Genomic DNA, 21029 nt, shown 5'->3' on the forward strand with positions numbered 1-21029 from the left:
CACAAAATGTTGGCTTTAATCCAGAGACATATCTAAACAACTCCTTCAAGACTCCACGACAGGACACCACATAGCACATTATATACTATATACAGTAGAAACCGCTGGTAGTGATCACGTCTGTCCTGCTCAAATTGATCACTATAAGTGGATGATTACTACAATCGATTTTTTCTTCTTTTTCTTTATTTCTCATGCAGCTTACCATCTAATTGACATTTGTATATTTATTACATGAATATAAAGAAATGAAACAGACAGCATCACCATTTACGGAATTTTACTGACCATTTCAAAATACAGTACAGGTCTCTGACTTACATTGCGCTAAATCGGACAGTGATCTGGTTTCTCGCCAAACCCTGATTATAATTCTTGATATTTTAAAAGTTTCCTCGCTGAATATAGGAAATGAACACAGTTTTATAATGACTTAAGTCTTTTTAACTGATCTACAGTTCGGCATTACTTGCTGGGCCTGATCCCGGTGGTTTGAGCCGCTGACAGCCGCCAAGCGGATGCCACAGCACGGCTGGCGGAACTGACAGCTAGCGGAGCTAGTGGCTGAATGGAGCTAATTTTTTATCCACTTGAGAGACTGCATTTTCCACAGATATGGTGACCCAAGACCCAAAATGGACACTGTAAGCAGACTTCTTGGTTACTCTAAGTGAGTTATTTAAACAGCATTTGTATAGGAATGACTCTGTCCCAGGCTTTTTGATCCATATAAGCAGTTGATCACTGTAACCGTGATCATAAGCAGTTTCTATTGTATTAACATTCAGCTTCTTTTCTCTCTTAAAATCCCTTTCTTTGTTTCTTTTCAAAGGACAGGTACCTTTCATTTGTCCTGCAATTTTGTATAATTATCTGGTGTCAATGAAACACATCTGTTTCATTTTATTTTTTCTGTAAAAGCCCACAATCTATTGTTTCAGTGATTCACATCCCAGTGCTTTGTTTCCACCCACATGTGAAAAGGCTGTTTTTGGCATTTTTTCTCATAAACAGTTCCTCTGCTAATGAGCTGCTGCTCTGAGTGGCAGCCCTACTGGATGCATGTTCATGTTTGAATTGATAGGTTAATTTTAGACAAATATGATATCCTGCATAAGGATGGGTTCTGATTGCTAGGTCTATTTTGGACCCGGATCTGATGAATCTCTTACCAAACCTTTTATCTCTCCTCACTCTTTTAGCAGGCTTATGATTTTTAGCTGACTGTTGGCGTCGCTGGTTAAAATGACAGACATCACTGGCAGCAGATTAGATCAGCTGTAGCTAATTAACATTAATTCTGTAACAGCTAAAATGAAAAGTTTGGCTCTTCTCTGGTTAATGTGCTCTCTGCAGCTGCTGTCTGTATTCTGCCAAAGATTATGAATGAAGAGATCACTCTGTAACACCACTGTATGACCTCAAGAGGACTGTGTGTTTTTGTAGTTCAACAGGGACCAACAGAGTGGGTACTCTTCTCTAGATAAATTATCTAGCTGATCAACTCACATCAGTTTAATTAATTAATTAAACTTTGATCATATTAACATTTTAAACTAATCAACTTAAAGTGGAAACAGACAACTTTTCAACCTGGGTTTTATTGTTTGCACTGCTATCGCAAAGACGACCAGATCACTTTCCGTTTCCTCAGAGCACAGCTCCGTGAAGAAATGATCAACGCTACCTTGAAACTTAGAGAAGAAAGAAGCACGTTCACTGAAGAGGTAAATTGAAATTGTCACAATTTTATATTGAATTTGGGAACAGGCAATAGCTATTGTGATGATGTGTATTGCATAGTAATAACATAGTTTGAGTAACGTTATTGCTTCGCACAAACAAGTAACTACAGCAAGGGTTGGCGTCGGGGTGTAGGGGGGGTGTAACGTTAGAAGAAAACATTAGGAGAAAAGGTGTGTTTGTTTATTGATTTAGTTTATAATGGAGACATGAAAGCAAATAGAATTTCTTTAGTATGTGTTGAGAAAAGTGAACTGGGTTGGAAGCATGTTTATGTTTTTGAAAATGAAAGAAATTTCACAATGGAGACGATAACACATTTTCTGTCCGTTGATTTTCATATGAACAAGTAGATATGCCTGACAACTAATTAAACTAACTAATAAACTAACTAATGCAGTTAACTTTTGGTTGCGGACCATTTATCTTATCTACCAGTTATGTTTCATAAATTCATCAGCATGCAAGGTCATTGAGAAACAGTGGAGATAGTAAAACAGTTGCGTTGATAATGAAACCCTATGTAGGCCTACTTTTTTCTACAAATTGATCAGGAATCGATAAGGGAATTGATAAAGAATTGGACTAATAAGCAGAATCGATAATGGCATTGGTATCAATAAAGTCTTAACAATTCCCATCCCTAATGACAGCATGACAGGCTGTAAAGTTTTACAGATTCTTGTTTCTTAAACACCTACAAACATAATTGTGATGGAAACAGAGAGGGATGATGGAAACGGAGGACAGGATAATTGGTTAAACTACTGTTTAAACAGACGTGTACCAGCATCTCTATTGTCTCCTCTTCTACCGTCCAGTGTGACTGACTCTTATAGGCAAGATGAACTAATACCAGGACGCGCACATTGTATTTCTGTGTGGAAATGTGACGTTTTCACATCACAAAGGATGAACAGCAGCATTACAACACAAGTCTTACAGGTAAAAACACAAGACCCATGTAGCTGTTATATCAATTGTGGGGAGACTGCTCTTTAGGTACAAATGGCTCTGTAACTGTGGTAATTGGCCGGAGACATGAATAATATTTCTCACAGGAGGCTGTATTGAAGAAACAATCAATAAGTAATAATGTTGTTTAGTATATAGGCCTATAAGAACAAAATATATGTAATGAGATAAATATAGAGAAATATAGATGACAATAATTCTAATTTGAATACCTGACAAGGTGATGCAAATGGCCTAATTTAGCTACTACAGTACAAAATCCTTAGTGGAGGTCAATTTTAAATCACCTCCATTGTATTCTGATAAAATAATGTATAGTTGCTCAAATCTTTGAACTGTGCATTTTCAGCTGTTTGTAGTTTTAGTGATCTAGGAATTCAAGCTGATTCTATCAATTGTAAATCTCTGTGAGGAAGGGCATCAGCTAAATGCCTAAATGATCAAGAAGCACATCACAAATCATCTACAACGAGACACATGAATATATAGCAAGTGCCACATCTCATCATTAAAAATGTTTCCATGAAATGATGTGTTTTCCCTCTCTGAAGTGAGCAGGCAGCAGCCCTTTAAACATAAGCTTTCCCTTGACATGGCCCCTTCACCACAGAGTTAACACAGCGAGACATGGATTTGTTAGTAGTACAGACATCTGGAGTGTCTTAAAACCAACTAAAAGAGAGAGAGACCTTTACATTCTCATCCACGTGTTAGATAAAAGGAATAAATATACCACTGCACTGGCAGTCAGCCATAATGACCCAATTTACAATCCTCAAACCAAAGAACATCTCTGAAAATAAATTAACACTGAGCAAATGAATATCTTCATGCTGTCTTTCTCATTCTTGCGCTCCTCTCCATTTCTCACTACTGATCAGCCATTGCTCTCTCCCCTCTTTCCTCTTGTTCTGTTTCTCTCCTCCTTACCTCCATCTCATTCCCTCACTCAACCTCTATCTTTCTCTCTCTCTCTTCATTTCAAAAGGACAAATGTTTCCTGCAGTCACTGTAGCACTGCATTGGTATTCTGCTCTCAATTTAGCCAAGAGCCAAGCAGCAGTATCTGCTTGCAGCAACCACACAGCAATCTGACACAGAGCACACAGAGAGAGAGGAGGAGAAAGGGCTTCAAGAATTAAAAAGGAACTGTAAAATATGAGAGGGAGACAGGAAGAGAGATGGAGACAGACAGACATACATGGCTGTCCAGCAGTGACATCATTTGCTGTGCTACAGAGTCTCTAAACGGCAATAACTCATCTGCAAGAAATGAAGGATTCTGCCTCTGTTTGGCTCCTTCGGAGAGCAAAAGACGAAACAATACAGCTTCTTGAGCTACTAAAGACTGTTCTAGACTTTCTACATCAAAACAACTTAAAAGCTTTGATCTAAATTATGGTTGTATGCTGATTTTATTCTTATTACTTCAGATCTTTCAAAAGCAATACTCTAACAAAAATTTGAACAAAATATTTTGTTTGGGTTAATTTTTTTCAGCGCTGTCAAAGCTTATCTGTGAGTGCCACAAAAATGCAAGACTTCAAACAATTGGTACATAACTGCTGGCAAATTAGTTATCTACCTTTTGAAGATTCAGTAATTACAAGTCATTTCATCACACAGGACAAGGTAGGCGCTACTCAGTCTATTGATTATTGTGAAGGTTGTGTTGCAATATTAATAGTATATATTATAACAGCAAAAAACTGGAGATAATGTAGGCTGAAGTGCTTTTCCCCTATTACAAATGATCTAGACAGAGCAAGCAATTTCTGATGGCTGCATAGGGAATGTGAATTCACAAGCAAGGTGTGGAGATGCAGACAGAACGAAAGTTAAAGAGAGGAGGGAGATAAGTGCAGGAGGAGGGGAGGCAGGAGTAGGAAGTGCTGACAGCGGGTAAAGGTGAAAGAGAGATAAGTGGAGTAAGGGAGTGAACTCGGGAGAGACAGAGAGGGAGGGAGGTGAAGAGAGATGGAAAGCCCAGATAGCCTTGAGAGGAGAAGGTAGGAGGCGGGTGAAGGAAATGCTGCGGGACGAAGAGAAACAGAGAGATGGATGAACGTGAAGGAGAGGGAAAAACTATAGATATGGAAATGGGATGTGTCAGTGAAAGAGGGAGCCAGAGGTTTAAAACAGAACACAGTTTGACATGAGCTGACAGCACAGGAGCACATCCCAAGAGCAAATGAAGGCAGGAGCAGGGTGCACGCCAGAGACAATAGGCTTGGAAAGAAAAAAGAAGAGACATAGAGAAGGAATGAAATAGAAAGAAGGAAAGAAAGCCAGTTGAAAAGCAGACCGACAGTGTGTGATTTTGCATTTGAAATACTCTGTTCAGATATTCAGCACCTTTGATGTTAAGTATTGTTTTCAAAAAAAAAAAATTCTCAGCCAAATCCAATGTAGCACCTGTGCCATGTCTAAAAATCTTGTATGACTCACATAATCCCAAATGCTTTTTCAACAACTCAATCTTAAAAGAAAAGAAACTTCTTAAAAACATTGTATGATTGACTAAAAATGCTTGCCAGTAGCCTTTTCAGAAAGCACCTCACCCTCCTTCCTCTCAGCCCTCATTGGGTTCTAAACCCTACTAGAACACATCTTACTGAGCTAGATATTACTTGCTGCCTCACACCAAAGAAATGAGTCACTTGTGACCTCTCTTCAAGAGACTTAAGAAAAAAGGTGAAGAAAAAGACTATTTTAGTATAACTTATACACATCAGAACTGTACAACTCATCCTATCCTCAAAGAGACCAAGTTGCTACGAAGTGATAAACCCACCAAAGGTAAGGGCCAAATCTGCAACATCTCATGGCATAACAGTGATTTTCAGTAACCAAGCAAACAGAGTTATCGTTATCATGCCAAGGGGGAGCACACTCTGCTAGCCACTTGTAGTGCACAGAATTAATGCACTGAAAAAAGCATAGAGTAGGTAGAGTATGTTGGTTCCTTACCTTCCTTGCAGTACTTCCCCTTGAAGCGGGTGTGGGTGCAGTCACAGTGAACCTCTCCATACTGAATAGAGCAAAACCCTCCATTGAAGCACGGATTCTGTTTGGTGCAGAGGTACTCCAGGTCACTCTGGATGCCCTGGCTATTTAGCAAAGTAGGAGGCATCTCCCCCACCTTCAGATTGGAGATCAAGCCCTGGAAGGGTGGCTCATACTTCACTGTGCTGGATGTCAGCGCAGAGAGACGCACATCAGGCGGGATCCCGCCCACAAACAGATCACTGACCACTGCCATCTCCTTCCTCTTGGACTTGACCTCAGCCACTTTAGTCTCCCCATCCACCATCAGAAGGGTCTCACGGAAGTTGCGGGTGAGCAAGACCATGTGCCAGCGGTCATCATTCACCCGTGTCTCCATGTGTAAAGTGGCGGGCTCGGCACAGTGGATGGCAAAGCGCAGCTGGAGGCGCCCACCAGCAATCAGCAGCTCCAAGAAGTCACAGTTGCCACCATCATCCAGGTAGAGTACCAAGGCTTTGCTGATGTTGGTCTTGAGGCTAAAGCTCAGCTCACCCACTGATCCAGCTTCCCAGCGTCCGTAGCGTGCCCACTGACCGGGTGCCCCACCGAATTCCAGCATCCTCACAGTAGTGAGCAGGCTGAGGAGGGCCAGAGGCCACAGGGGCCAACACAGGAATCTTAACCCCCTTGTCATCCTCAAAGTTCCTGTTTCCCCTTCTCTATTTGATGCCTTATAGGTCTAAATTAACCACAGAGGTAGGGCCTAGCTTTGCGGTGGCTAACAGATTTCAAATGTAAACAATAATTTTTATATATCTCTGAACTAAGATATGCAGCTCACTGGGTGAAGTAATCCTTGCAAGGGCACTACTTCAATTTTCCTAATGAATCAGCAGAATTTTTCCTTATCTCTCTGATGCTCTAATTCTTGTCCTTATCCTGACTCTCTCCTTCGTCTCTCCATCAGTTGGTGCCTCTGGGACTTTGAGGAAAGAATGAAGAATGGGGTAGAGTATAAGAGGGGGGAATATGATAATTTCAACACAGCCGTTTCTTCAAAAGCCTCTTGGTCTATCCTGGACCGAAAATAGAATCTTCGTCTCTAGAATCCAGATCTCAGTGTAATTTCCAAGAAATTTCAGCTGCCACCAAAAGCTTTGGGGAAGAGTTATCCGATCTTGATCTTTCTTTAAGGGGGGTGCAGCCAGAATAAAATTAGCAAAATGGAAAGAAAGCCCAGAGGAGATGGGTGTCAGAGCTTGCTGGTGTCTGCTGGAGCATGAGATGCAGTCATGGTTTCAGTGTAAACCCATTCTTCTCCTGAAACCTACTGACCACAGGACTTTAGGTAGGTATGGGTCCCATCATTATAGTGGGAGGTGGGGATCTGGAGGAAACACACAAAAACAACAACCATAAATTACATGCAAATATGTTTCAATGCATTTCATCACAACTATACAAAACAGGGAAAGTCTACACACAAATATATCCAAAAATTATGTAATCAGCAATTACTCTGTTGATAGCCTTAGAACATTTTTTTTAAATGCTTTTTTTTTTCCCTATCTTTCATCTGCTTCGCCGGTAGTTTGCTTTCCTCTGCAGTTTTAGACACCATGTACTATATATAAAAATTCCTATGCTCTTCTCAGTTGAAAGCAAAAAAAGTTTGTCTAGAGCCCAGCAATAAATAAGCTTTGTGAATTTTGCATGGCTCCATACTTCCCAGAGGGATCTGAGCAATATATATGTCTTATTTCATTTGATCTCTCGCAGTCATGTTAATAGATATGTCAAGCAGTGTACTGAAACTGAACATAATGGTTTCTCTTGCACTGAGGAGAGCTGTCATCTGCACACACTTTTTGGCCAATCAGTAAGAGTATATTTAATAAATCACACCCTTTCTCTGTGGCACACACATGCTATGGACATGCATATGCAAACACACACATCATTAAATCAAATGCATTTCAGAGTGGAGTGCTGCAGAGTCAATAGCTATCTGAATAGCTGGTCTTGACCCTGGGGCTCAGCCTAATCCCCAGCCATTATTTCTTGAGTGAGATTTAATTTCCCCCACAGTCCACAATTAAGCTAGGCTCACCCCTGCTCATGCTGCCTTATGCTATCCTCCCTGGTTTCATAGTGACAACAGTGATGACGCTAGCTTACAAGCAAGCAAGGGAGGGAGGGACAGTGAGAGAGATAAGGGGAGGGGGGAGAGATACAGGAGGGGGCGGAGGAGAGAGAGAGAAGGAGGGAGAGACAGAGAGAGAGAGAAGGATGCATAATTATGATCTCAGAGGGGCGAGGCTTAACATCGATGGAGAAAGAGGAGGGCGGACAGAGGGGACAGACGGACCTGTGAGAAATAGAAGAGGGTAGAACACAATTAATATTGGGGCTATTTTTCTCTGGGTGATGTTCATATTGGCAAGCAAGAGAAAGTAATGCTGCCTCCAGATGGAACTCATAGGGTCCCATTTTCAAAATGGGAAGCACAGAACACATTATGCTTGACATCTAAGTGGTGTAGGTGTGGAGAAAATTAGCTTAGATGACTGACAGAAAAAAATGGGTGCTGTGTTGTTCCAAAATACAACACACACAAAAAAGATTAAAAAATTTTAAACTAACATCCTCATACATGTCAATGTATGTCACAACTAAAGATCAATACAAATGAGACCATACCTAAAAGGCGACATACTGTTGCAACAAAAAGGGTAAAATTGTGGTTATTTGCTGCTTAATCCTGTCATAGCATTTAATCCAGCCATCTTGAACGTTCCAACTAAATTCAAAGTTTACCATATTATGAAAGGGTTTTAATTATAAACACTTAATTTTAAATCTTACAGTGTCAAAGTGTGCTCACTTTGGTGGATATCAGAGCATTGGTGGTAACAAGGTACAGATGGCAGTTTATCTGTCTGTTTTGTACCAGGTGAAGTGCATGACCACAGATGTACTGACAGAGTACAAAAAAAAAAAAGACTTATCTTATCCATTTTGTGGTTTTCCTACTAGCTACCATCCTAAATCCTCTGTGTATGTGATCTGCTGTCTATGTTGAATGTATGGCCTCCTGAACTACAGTTTTTCAGTTTCTGACAGAAAAAGTAGGGCTACAGTCCTTTGTATTAGGCTTCATGATTCCAACTATGTGTACACATCGGGCACTAAGAACACATGACTTAGACTGAATTCACATCAAATCAGGCATTGTAGCACACTTCTGCATTGTTGTGTGGAGGTGCGGGGTGTGGGTAGGGGTGTGGGCTTGTTTGTTTGTAACCACTGTGAAACGGTCAGAAAATAACATTTTACTCCTCTCTTTCACCAGCTTTGTAACTACGACTGCTAGCCCTCTTCATTAACTCTCTAGCTCATTCGACCGCTGATCAATCTCTCTCTCTAAGCTCACTTTAGCTGTCTCTTTTTCTCTCATCTTTTTAAAAATGAGTCGGGAAGCCGTCAGCAAAGTCTAACTTTACGTTATCTTTACTTTACATTATCAAACGAAGAGAAATGTCCTCCCCTCTTCTTAGTAACGTTTTTGTCTTCCCTCATGGCAGGGTTGAACAGCTCTGATCAGTCTGATTGTCGGCTGTGATTGGCCACGGCAGCGTGACGTCAGGTTGCATTTCTCTATAAATTGATTATGGTTCAACTTTCTTGCCGCAGGCCACTGCGGCACCCCTGCAGCCTCCGCTCTTGTAGCCTAAACAGACTACCCCCATTCAAATGAATGGGAGGACTGGCATTTTTGTCGCAATGCCTGATTTGGTGTGAATTCAGCCTTACTGTATGTCAGATTGTTAAATGTGAGACACTGTCAGACAAAATGTCTTCTAATCTGTGGCAGGCACAACATGCCTCTAGGAGTGATAAAACCGGGGCTGGGTTATTTTGGTCTCTGAGTGACAGAACCCAATCTGCATGTTTGCACACGTTCTTCTCTCGTTTACACACACACTAGCATTGCAGATACATGCGGTACTGCAAATGATCCAGCATGATTCACAGGATTCATCAACAGCAGTTGTGAGAAGAAACAGGTCCTCTTCAGAGATAAAAGGCATTCTTAGATGCACATCTGGATGGGTATATTGTACTTTAAATGTACATTGGAAGGAATACATGTACATCTGATTATGCAGAAGCAAATACGCTTCCCACTAATTTGCAGACATATACTACATCATGAACAGAAAGCCTACTGTTTAACATGCATGCAACCCCCCCACCTCACCTCACACACACACACACACACACATAAATCATTACATTGTTCATAATGGCAATTATGAACATCAACAAAAACATGATAAAACCCCTGAACACTTTGGGACCAAAAGAATTGCATTTTGTGAACAATTTGAGAGCTTACACTTGTTTAATCAACCATTCTTTTAACCACATCTGTGTCCCTAATGGGTAAATAGATTTGGAATATTCCCTAGCCAAATTGAATATTCATTGAGTTATTTCTGTCTGGTTGGGGACTCTAATGCTACCGAACGAAGCAGTGTCTTTTGCTCTTTTCACAGTACTGTCTATGAAGTTTCACTATGTTGAGTTTCAGTGTATCCTCTATGCATTATGTTGCTATTTATTTAGGAGTATTGGCGGGCTCGCCTGATGGTACCATTAAATCCCAAGGACACTGAGGAAACATAACAAGCCTCAGGAGATAACTAGAGCTCTGAGGGTTGAGCTGTGTGTGAGAGTGTGTTTGGTTGTGATTGATTCTAGTTGCGTGTGCAGCTGTCTGCATTCAACTGACCAACTGTCCTTGTGTGACAGTGCAGTGTTCATCTGGAAGCGCAAGTTTGTGTGCGTCTATCTTTATGCCTGCATTTGGGATTATGATTTTTGACAAAGTTACAGTCAACAATGTCCCCTCTACAGCATTTGACCGCAGTATTGTTTTACAAATGACATGTACGATCCAGCTTCAGTGCAGTTTCAGTCCAAAAACATTTTTCCTAACTGTTAGCATGACATCCATCAGCCTTGAGTCTTTTCTCAAGGAAACTAAAACAGCTCTCTCACTCACAGTGCTTGGCTAAGCTGTAGCATAGCCAGGCAGCTTGACTCAATCTGTACCCAGCCTCATACACCCCGACTTGACTTCTTGTCAAAGTGAAGCTCTGCAACCCTCAGAACAACTGCATGGTCATGTGAGCCCCCACCAACCCATTTCCTCACACATCATCCCATGGGGAATGTTGGCAAGATCTTGACAGAAATTCTGCTCCAACTCTTTAAGAGTCTTTGGCTACATCCACATTGCAGTGGAAACAGTCCCATTTATTATTTTTCTCCATCACTCGAGACAAAGATGGGATGTTTTCTGTCAATAAAATACTTAAGAAAATTTTCTGTACTTATCTGAATGCACTAATTGGAAGGGTTCAATAATAATACTTGCATGAAAATAAATTGTTATAATAATGTTAAATCATTGATTTGAGCCAGTTGTCATGATTTTCCTGCCCACAGCAGTTAAGCTAAGCCAGCATTAGCGCAGAGACCACACAATAATGGAAAGAAACTGAAATCTAAACAGAAGCTGGTGAGGTTGTTTTTGTGTTTTCACTTCATGTATGCTTCTCTTTTAAGCACTTGTGAACTGCCATGATACTATATTGTATGTGGTTTACATCCTAGAGTAAAAGCAAACACCCTTAAAACATATAGTATTTAGCCAACAAGGTAAAAGTGGCCATGAAGGTTTGTAGTGTGAATGTAGCTTTAAAAATGTGTGTATGCTTGCTTGTGTGTGGTTGGATCAGTTTTGGGGAATTTGTTCTTGTTGAATTTGTTTTCGTTGTGGAAGCATGAGTTTCAGTATGTGCACACACATTTACAGTATGCCTTGGCATGAATGTGTGTTTTGGTGTTTAATCCATCTCTTGCAGAGCTCCGCCTTGGCCCCAAGTCCTCAGATTCCCCACTGACCAGACTACACCTGTTGTGTGAAGTTGTGCCAGGTATTCATCTTCCTTCTTCCGCAAACACTATGCTCAATCAGATGAAGTCTGCTTTGAATACTTCACTGCCTAACAGTGCAACATACAGTTCAGTGTTGTGCATTTTTGTTTTTTTTCCTTCTAATGGACAACAACCTTATTTATAATTGTGAATATGACACAATCACTTTTCAGGTGCAATAAAAATGGCTGAAGCGTATGAAATATATTTATACAGCACAATAATCTAGAAAAAGGATAATACAGGTGTAGCCCACACAAATATTTACACACACAAATAGTTTTTCTATGCACAAATACACCTACGCATGTATGCATTATACACACAGTTTCCACATGCAAACAAGCAGACACACACACACACACCATATCCTTGTCAGGCAGGAGACATTAATCCTGGCCTGTGAGAAGCTCAGCAGTGTACCATCCGTCAGCATGAGGCTGCCGCTGCCGCTGCTGTGCTCTAATTAACCAGAGAGGCACGCTGAGCCACTTTTAATATTCCTGGTCAAGATAGAGAACAAGGATTTTTTTTTTTTTTTTTTTTTTTTTTTTAAAGGAGTGGTGTTAGAGTGGGTAGCACAGAGAAACATAGAAAGAGAAGTGCCAAGACATTTTGATTATCAAGAATACAGAGTTGGATGGGGAGAAGAGATAAGAGGGATGATTTGGAAGTCAGACAATTCCAAGAAAGCAGTAAATCAAACGTGTGTGTTTCAATAGAAAATCTTAGCAAAACCAGGGAGCAAATACAAAAGACTGCAAAATTTTCTTTCTTTTATCAAATTATTCCCCATGTGTCCTGTTAAATCAATGCAATTTGGCATGCACTAGCTTATTAGCAAAAATGTCAGTAGCTCTAAGTGCAATTTCACCATTAAAATTCAATGTATAGGGTAATCTCTGACAGGTAATTTGATATTAGGTCAAGAAGTGCAAAAGTAAAAATTATAGCCTACACATTTTCAGAAAGGGAATGTTGTTGTTTGCAGTCTTTGCAACAATGTTGATGTCATGTCAGCTTTCTGGATTGAGAAATCATGTATGAGTTTCATTCTGGAGGGCTGTTGTAGCGCATCTTTCTAACTAGAAAATCCACATTTCTGACTGTCTGACATCGCTGGAATGCAGCTCTAGACTGGAGAGACAGGTTTATATTCAGGGATTGAAGGAAGGAGGAATTACAGAGAACAGATATTGTAAAAAAGAACAAACCTGCATTTCAAAGAGGAAATGAAGGAGACTGAGCACCTTAAAGCTGGGTGGGGAAAAAAATATACTAATGAGTATTACGAAAGCCAAGCTCCATGACACAGTCCTCCAGTCATGTGGAGCGTGTGAGCTAACACAGAGGTGAGTGGGCCTTTATTCTACATCAGACTATTGCCTTTGATCAGCCCCATCAGCTGTAAGCCACTAGTGACTAGCTCTGGCTGTTAGTGCTAACTGCATTTAGCCCTGATGAGGAGATGCTAATGAAACAGATCAAGGGCTTTAGCCTTGCTGTTAGCTCTGTAACAGCCAGATTAATAATGACTTTAGCGGGACTCCTTGTTGCTCCTTTTGCCACGACACCTTGACAGGGTGAATCATGGGGAGTAAATGAATTTGCTCTGCAAGCTGAAATGTTGTGAGGGTGAAAAAAGAGCATCCTGATCTCACAGAAATATGTGAAAAGACCACAACCTCTTAACACCACACTACTTGGTAGTGGCAAGATTTGTTAAAATAACATATGTTAAAGAGGTTATGGTCATTTCACATATTTTTGTAAGATCAGGCTGAAAAACAGGGCAATCATACAGGTTAAGTTTGGGAACTGTATAAAAAGGGATGTGGTGAAAGATAAACACACGCATCTATTTTGCTGCTTGTTTTAGACACTTTATCAAGTCAATCAGTAAACGCTGGCTGGCAATAATGAAGGCTTTTTAAGGGCACAATGTGTGGTAAAGATTGTTTTCAACTAGAATGACTAGTCAGAGATGAATTACAGACACAAGACACAGCAGCCTTTGTGATGGCAGTGCTGACAGTCTCACACAAAAAACAAGAACACATAAATGACAGAAATGGAAAAGATACACATACTACATCATGTAGGCCTGTGACAACAGAGACCAGAGGAAGCACACCAATCGGTGTTAGCAAGTCGCATTATTACATCCCTGATCGAAACAAAATGGCCGACAACAGTAGAGAGCAGAGGGGAGCAGAAGGAAACTGAGCATGAGGGACATAAATGAAGAAAAAAAAACAGAAAGATGACATCAGTGACACTTAGCATGCCATGCTACTTGAGGCAAAATCACACTGACATGTATTATCACACGCACTCACACGCACGTCATCTTCCACACAACAGCTCCATTAGATCTGCGTGCCATCAGCCAGCCTCATCATACTGCAGTTTAATGTACCAATCATGGTGTGAGACAGAAAGACTGACAGAGTTTTTGCACACATACTGTAACATTAGCGTATGGCTGCCTGCTCATCCAAGCTCTAAATACCTCTTTCACTTGTCCTTCCATCCTCCTTTTTCCTCCCTGTTTGACACTAACCTCCTCATAATGCCTCTCATTTCCCATCACGCCCCTCCCTCCTCACACTCCCTCTCTCTTTAACTCCCTCTCTCGGTTCACCCTGCCATCAATCACCATCCCACTGTGTCCCACTGTTCCAGCTATTTCCAACCTTTCAGAAGTGCTTGTGGACAACAGGTACAGCCAGTGTTGCAAGTTTAAATTCAAATGAATCTGACTTAATGCTAAATGCAGAATGAACTGGCAGTTTGTTTGCGCCCTGGGTTAAGCCCTGTCATGTTATCACTGTTGTGTGGGGGTGATAGCTGTCCCAGATTAATATCAGTTTGCACCACTGCAGTGAAGAGGGTGAAATAGCTGTACCTTTAATGCCTGGAGGGGTTAATTTTGTATGTTTGTGCATGTATGTTCGTGTATGGTACATATGCACATATAGAAGGACCAATCAGTACCAAAGGTGATGCATATGTGAATGCAATTAAAGGCAGCCCTGGACACCGACAGTATGTTTACAGCATACAAGTTCATATATATGTAAGTTATGTAAATGCTTCCTCTGCAATTTTCCTTGAGTAAGATACTGAACTCCTACCTGTTCACCCGTTCTAAGTTGCTTTGCATGCGTGAAATGTAAAATGTTTGCTGTGGGCGTGTGGAAATGTGGCCGATTAAGTTCGTGTGTGCTTGTGTGTGTGTGTGTGTGTGCCCACTGGCATGCGTGTGGCTGTCTTGGTGCCTAGAGATGTTTTGGTAGAAGCACAAGGCTCACTGGCCAGGCCTCGAGACTCTCCCCGTTCCAATTAACCAGCCCAGCAGCCTGCAGCTCTACTGGCCTTATCTGGGAGAAAAGAAATGGAGAGAGGGGGGGGGAGGGAGGGGGTTATAGAGTGAGACAGGACATAGGAAAGACAGAGAAGGTTGGAAGGCAATAGAAAGAAAAAAGTAAGGCTTGGGAGAGCAAGAAGAGGAGAGAAGGGAAAAAAGAGGAGAACTCGCTCCACAGTCATATTGCCAGACAGTGCTTCTGCAGATGCCTGCTTGCTTGATGTCTTCCAACTCCTATCCATTCACACAAACACATACATGCACATTCTTTCCTTCCTTCATCTTCTCCCCATCAGACAAGAGAGAACCATCTTGGTAAGAAACAAAGACCCGTCGGAGCCGTAGTGTTGGGAGCGAGAACTGATAGTGTGGTGTTGACAAAGGTATTGTGTCTATTTTAGGAAGAAAACACCATGCTGTCAATATAGCCACTGGGCCTTTTCTATAGCCATTGTTAAGTAAAGGGTGGAAAAAGGACACTCTTTCAGCAGCAGTCACATGTTGTACACTGGGCTTCATAATGGTCAAAGGAGACAACTTCGTGAAATACCAAACCTCTGTTAATCTAAGGATGAGTTTCACTGCACTACAAAGAGGAAAGTAAGAATTTATTTATTCAAAGGAAGATAGTGCCTCTTCAGGTTTTGTAATTTGTAATGATTTAGAAAGCTTGATTCTGAATAAATTATTTGTGCTGAGTTATAGTATAGAATAAGTATTCATGATCATCTGAAAAACAAGATAACATTTGTTGAGGGTGGCGTAACAAAGCCAGGAGTGTAAAAAAGATACATATATACTTCTAACTGTGTCTCTTCTAAGCTTACAGATGTTGAGAAATTAGTGCAAATTATCACACTTAATACCTCATGGACATGATGTAAATATTCAATACCTCCCCCACAAAACCTTATGTGAGAAAACAGATTATTTTGTTAACCAAATCATGTGAAATGGTCAGCTACAAGTTATATTTATGTACAAAGTACAACTGTGGTTAAGATAAGCTTGTTAAAAAGTAAATTTCAACTTGAATTTGAAAACTTCCACACATCAATTAGGAACTGAGTCTGAGTCATTGAGTCAACAGGTAAAGATATTTGCTATTACACCTCTGTGTCAAGCTCATTTGTCAAACATTTCTGAGACCAGGATGCATCTTGTCTAGATCTTCGTCTACATGAGCCTGAAATTGTGTATGCATTTCAAAGGCATTATGCTACAGCTTGAGCTTCTAGAAAATTACACCAACAAAAAAGGGGCCATTAGCGGTTGTATATGGTGGCAACCGTCCCATTTCTCCTGAATATTAATTGGGGCAGTGGCCGGTGCAATTAGATGCAATTTCTAGTTCCTGAGTGGCCAATGACAAGAAGCATTTCAGCAGCAGCCAACCAGCCTGTAAGAGGGCAGCAAGTACAGGGACAGCCTTGAAGGAACACAGGCATTGCTATTATTTTTTCATGAGCCCAACAGCAATAACAATAGAAGTTGGTGAGCTGAGGGATTAAAAACTGTGGGAAGGGAAGGATGTTAGTACACCTGGGTTATTATAGCTTCACTTTTTTCATTTATCAATTTTAATTTAACTATTTGATGTCAGCATGTTTTCAGTCAACAAAACCACTGGTTTAAATGCTCTGACACACACATATTCTATGTGCACACAGCCACACAAATATAGTGTGGTTTATTGTGTACCTTTATACATGTTGCTGCTTGTTCATGTCCTCTAAAACGGAGCCACAGAAGCTGCCACTCTGTCAAATAACATTCTCCTTAAGCCCAGAGAAAGTGCGGGATTTATGAATATAATACTGAATTTCATCTATTATGTGCATTACTGTGCTTTGTGAAGTGGGGGGTGTGTGGCTGGGGGGTCGCCACCAATGAATTATGGAAGAATCAGACAGGAAAAATGAGAGGGACAGCAGATAGAAAGAAAAGGAAGTGGGATAGGGTAGGAGTGGGAGGGACACTGAGGCACACGTAGCAATTCAGAGCGAATTGGCTGTGGTAAATGACAGTCGATTACCATCTTAAATATACTGTCAAAAAGCAATTTGCTTCGCTCATGCCACAGGCCTGATATTTGCACCTTATTAGGGAGGCTGCCCTATATTTTAAGAAGCCAACCTTCCAACCTCTCTGAGCTCCAATTTTCCCATAAGCCACCTGTGCGCCTGTCTAACATAGCACTTTTTTTTTTTTTTGAGTGAAAGGGGCTGGTGAATAGAACTGGAGATAAAAGGCTAAAAGCTGTGAGAAAGTCCTATAATGTAACCACTATAAAAACACAGACTAAATAGGCTTTCTGAGTTTTTGACACTCATCACTAATGGAAGTTTGGTTCAAAAGGATCTTAAATGCCTATTCACACAAATAATGCTGATAAATTTTTACTCAGTTTGATAGAATACCAAATGTTTAATTCAGGCAAGGAAGTATCAATGGGGAATAATGAAGTTGGAAAGTTTAATACATTTTGTTGGTTAAGATTCTATCGACTGCAGCCATCATAAAAATACCATTAGCAACAAATCTTATTAGAAGTAAACCTGCAGTTATAACTAGCCTCTTTAATGTTTATTGGCTTTTAGACCTCACAGCTCGTAAACTCAGCGGGTGATGACACAAACTCTCAAAGAGAGGATATGTTTTATATATTTGAGAGGATATCACCGCAATCGCAGATTTATAAATGGAATTGACATTTCAATATTCCAGCTAAGGCTGATGTAGAGTCGTATTGTTACAAACATTTCAGAGAAATCAAAAGAAACACAAGCACACTGGAGACCTGGGGACCGACAGAAGCAATAAACTGGGGCCTGGATATTCTACTCAACGTTCCAGCTTAGCGATTTCCATTGACGTTCGGGCGCCGATATGATTACTAAGAGTCAAGGCCCAGTGATATCTGCAGCAGGTGAGCAATGTGTTTAATTTCACAGACCTTGTAGACTCGCTGAGCTCATTATTGGCCTCTCAATTCACTCAGCGCACTTCCTTTGGTGGCATATTGATCTGGGCAATATGGTTGAAAGCAGTGTCTTACAAAAGACCTCTCACCCAGCTCCTCTCACATGTAGTCCTCAGTATCAAGTCCGTCTCTCTCATCAGCTCTCTCTCCTCTTTTGAGGAGGAAAGAAGAAGTAACGAAGAATAACTGATGAAAAATTGAACTGAAGTTACTCTGAAAACATTGATTCAGGTCTGCTTTAGTTCAGCTCTAAATCTGAGGGAGCGGGAACATGCACAGGCATGCGGTGCCGCTTTGTGACTCAGAACAAAAAAGTGGCAAGAATTTGGTTTGAAAAGATATAAGGTGACACACAGCTTTGTGTGTGCACATACACATATAGACACAGAGACACACACGGAGAGCTGTCAAAAAGGGGACAGAATGCACACACATTTGCAAGCCTCTGGGCAGAAGTAGGTTAGGCAGAGGAGAGAAGAGAGGAGACACAGGCTGGATTGGAGGGGTGGGGGGGGGGCTGCAGTTGAGAATAAAGGATCAGATTATGTAAGAACGGTTAATGCTCACTGTCTTTCTGAAAAAAGCCCAGAAATGCAGGAGGAATTCTTTAAGCATCCGACCTCAACTTGCAAGACAAACTGCATCCTTCTCCCAACAGCCTCAGTGGGGATATTACAGACAGGATAAATTATGACCCCTGGAATAAAATAATATTACACCAGCTGCCTCTGAGGCCAATTGAAACCACTCAGTGCCTCAGGATTTACTACTGAAACCAAGTGGAAAAGCTAAAAGACAGTAGTTCAGTCGATCAATACAAAATGCACTGGCTATGACCTTGTAAAATCTGCCCGCACAGGAGAAGGCATAGATGTTGTCTCAGGTGTGTTTGTTTAGAAATGTAAGATGCTGATGATCACATTATCTTGAGATGAAGTCGATGCTCACCTATTGATTTGGCATCATAACAGAGGCTGGAGTTCGTTTTGTGAAGTGCATTGGCAGTGAACAGTTGTGTGTGATGTATGCTTGCCTGCATGTGTGTGTTTCAAATTGACTATAGCTTTTCCTCCTTGTCCTCATACCACACAATTCTGAGTCTATAAACTCATTGACCACTCGCTAATGCAAAGAGGAACCTTTAACCTCTCAGGCCAATGCAGCAGACACCTACAGTCTCTCTCTCACACACACACAAACATGCACTTTCTCCATTTTTCTCTCTCGTACAAACAAAATCAAGATAATGCCTTTGAATAATTATTTGCTCTGTAAGGAAACAGTGTAACAGTGTGTTGAAGTGGGATGTAGGAAAGGAAAGTATAATATTACATATTAAAAAGAAACAAAGCAACTCCCCAGTGACATTATTGCTGAGCACATAATCATCACTGTGCAATCATTTTGTGAGCAAACATCATGAACCTGACAGGGTCAGTGTTTTTTCTATGCTAGTAGCTATGAAAAATGAATCAATGAATCATTTCAACATCTGTAATGTGACATGTTTATTTTCATAATGTTAATATGTATTCATGGATTTTGTTGTTATGCATTTTAAGGTGAGCGTCTATATTGTATCTGTATTTTGTCCATACATTTACATATTAGTGTGTTGTACTTTGTGTTTATGTGCGTGTGTTTGCATTAGTGCATCTATGTGATAAGATGAAACTTTAATGATTCCCATGAAAAATGGGTTCACTAACTTAAAAATATTAATAAATACAGCAAAGAAAAATAGAATATAAATAATGATACAGGAAATAACATATGCAACCGATGATAACATCTAACAAATTGTGTGTGCATGTTTGCCTCAATAAATGGTTAACAAAAAAACTGCAGTCAGAATCATACCAGCTTTGGATAAATCTCTGCCCTTCAGCAAGGTTTACAAACTGCACTGGTTTCATTAAAAACATAACCAGGCTACAATATAGGGGGCTTTCAAACAATTTTCCAAATAAAAAGGATCACATAGATAAAGGCTTACAAGTTTTTATACGCACATTCATTACTCTCACAGACCAACAATTATTACCAACTGTAAAAAGAACTTCCTTTCAGTGATATGTTTACACCACAGAGCCACCTGTAGAAGTTAAAGCAAGACACCACTAGGGTAATCACCTCTGCCATATGGCTGAGTGAACAACAGCCAGTACACACTGTGCCCATCCACCGGCACTAAACTAGTTATAATGTGGTAGTAATGTGATATTCCATAATGATGTATACTTGGAGCATGTAAACGGAAGCCCAGCTCTCCCACAGAGTAACAGGGCTAGTGTCAAATAAGCTACGTGCCAATGGAAAGTCTCATTGAGTTCACAGGAAAAGGTTAGCAGGGTATTTATGTAAAGTCTACCTGGCTCTGTTTTGCTGTCATTTCTGGTAATGGTGAGTATATAATTCAACAACACAGATACAGGTGAACTGGGATAGAATTATTGTTTATAAATTTCATGGTCATTAAAAGCCCTTGAGTGAATCAAGATTCTCATATTTTTCCAGACTTTAAAAAAAAAAAAAAAACCACACACACACACACACACACACACACACACACACACACACACACACACACACACACACACACACACACACACACACACACACACACACACACACACACACACACACACACACACACACACACACACACAATCCTGGCCTCTTCACTCTACCCAAACCTCCCTCTCACCCTCTTTCGACTGCTGTCTGTGCTACTTTTACAGCCCGACTATTGTTGTTCTGGGCTATTTTTCTGCCAAGTCAAACAGTGAGTCAAAATGTCATGTTTGCATCTCTCTTCTATAATCCTTACATAAAGTGTCAGTGTCAAAGAGAGTTTAGGGAGGTATTTGGTGGATATGTGACATGTTGTCCCAGAGGCGATGCCAATGGACTTTTGTCAAGTTGCTGTATGTCAGAAAAACATAAAAGAAAAGTATTAAAAAC

General features: G+C 40.6%; 1 protein-coding gene across 4 annotated transcripts in view; it reads right to left on the reverse strand.

Moving 5' to 3' along the window:
- nrxn2b (neurexin 2b) overlaps positions 1-21029 on the reverse strand; it is a 716836-nt gene that overhangs the window by 616444 nt on the left and 79363 nt on the right. For all 4 annotated transcript variants that reach the window (XM_042400576.1, XM_042400577.1, XM_042400578.1 and 1 more), the window contains exon 2: positions 5689-7093. In XM_042400576.1, the coding sequence (XP_042256510.1) occupies positions 5689-6400 (712 nt within the window). In that variant the 5' untranslated portion in view covers positions 6401-7093. The remainder of the gene's footprint in view (positions 1-5688; positions 7094-21029) is intronic.

This window comes from Thunnus maccoyii, chromosome 22 (assembly GCF_910596095.1).
Source record: "Thunnus maccoyii chromosome 22, fThuMac1.1, whole genome shotgun sequence".
In the NCBI taxonomy this organism is placed as follows: Eukaryota; Metazoa; Chordata; class Actinopteri; order Scombriformes; family Scombridae; genus Thunnus; species Thunnus maccoyii.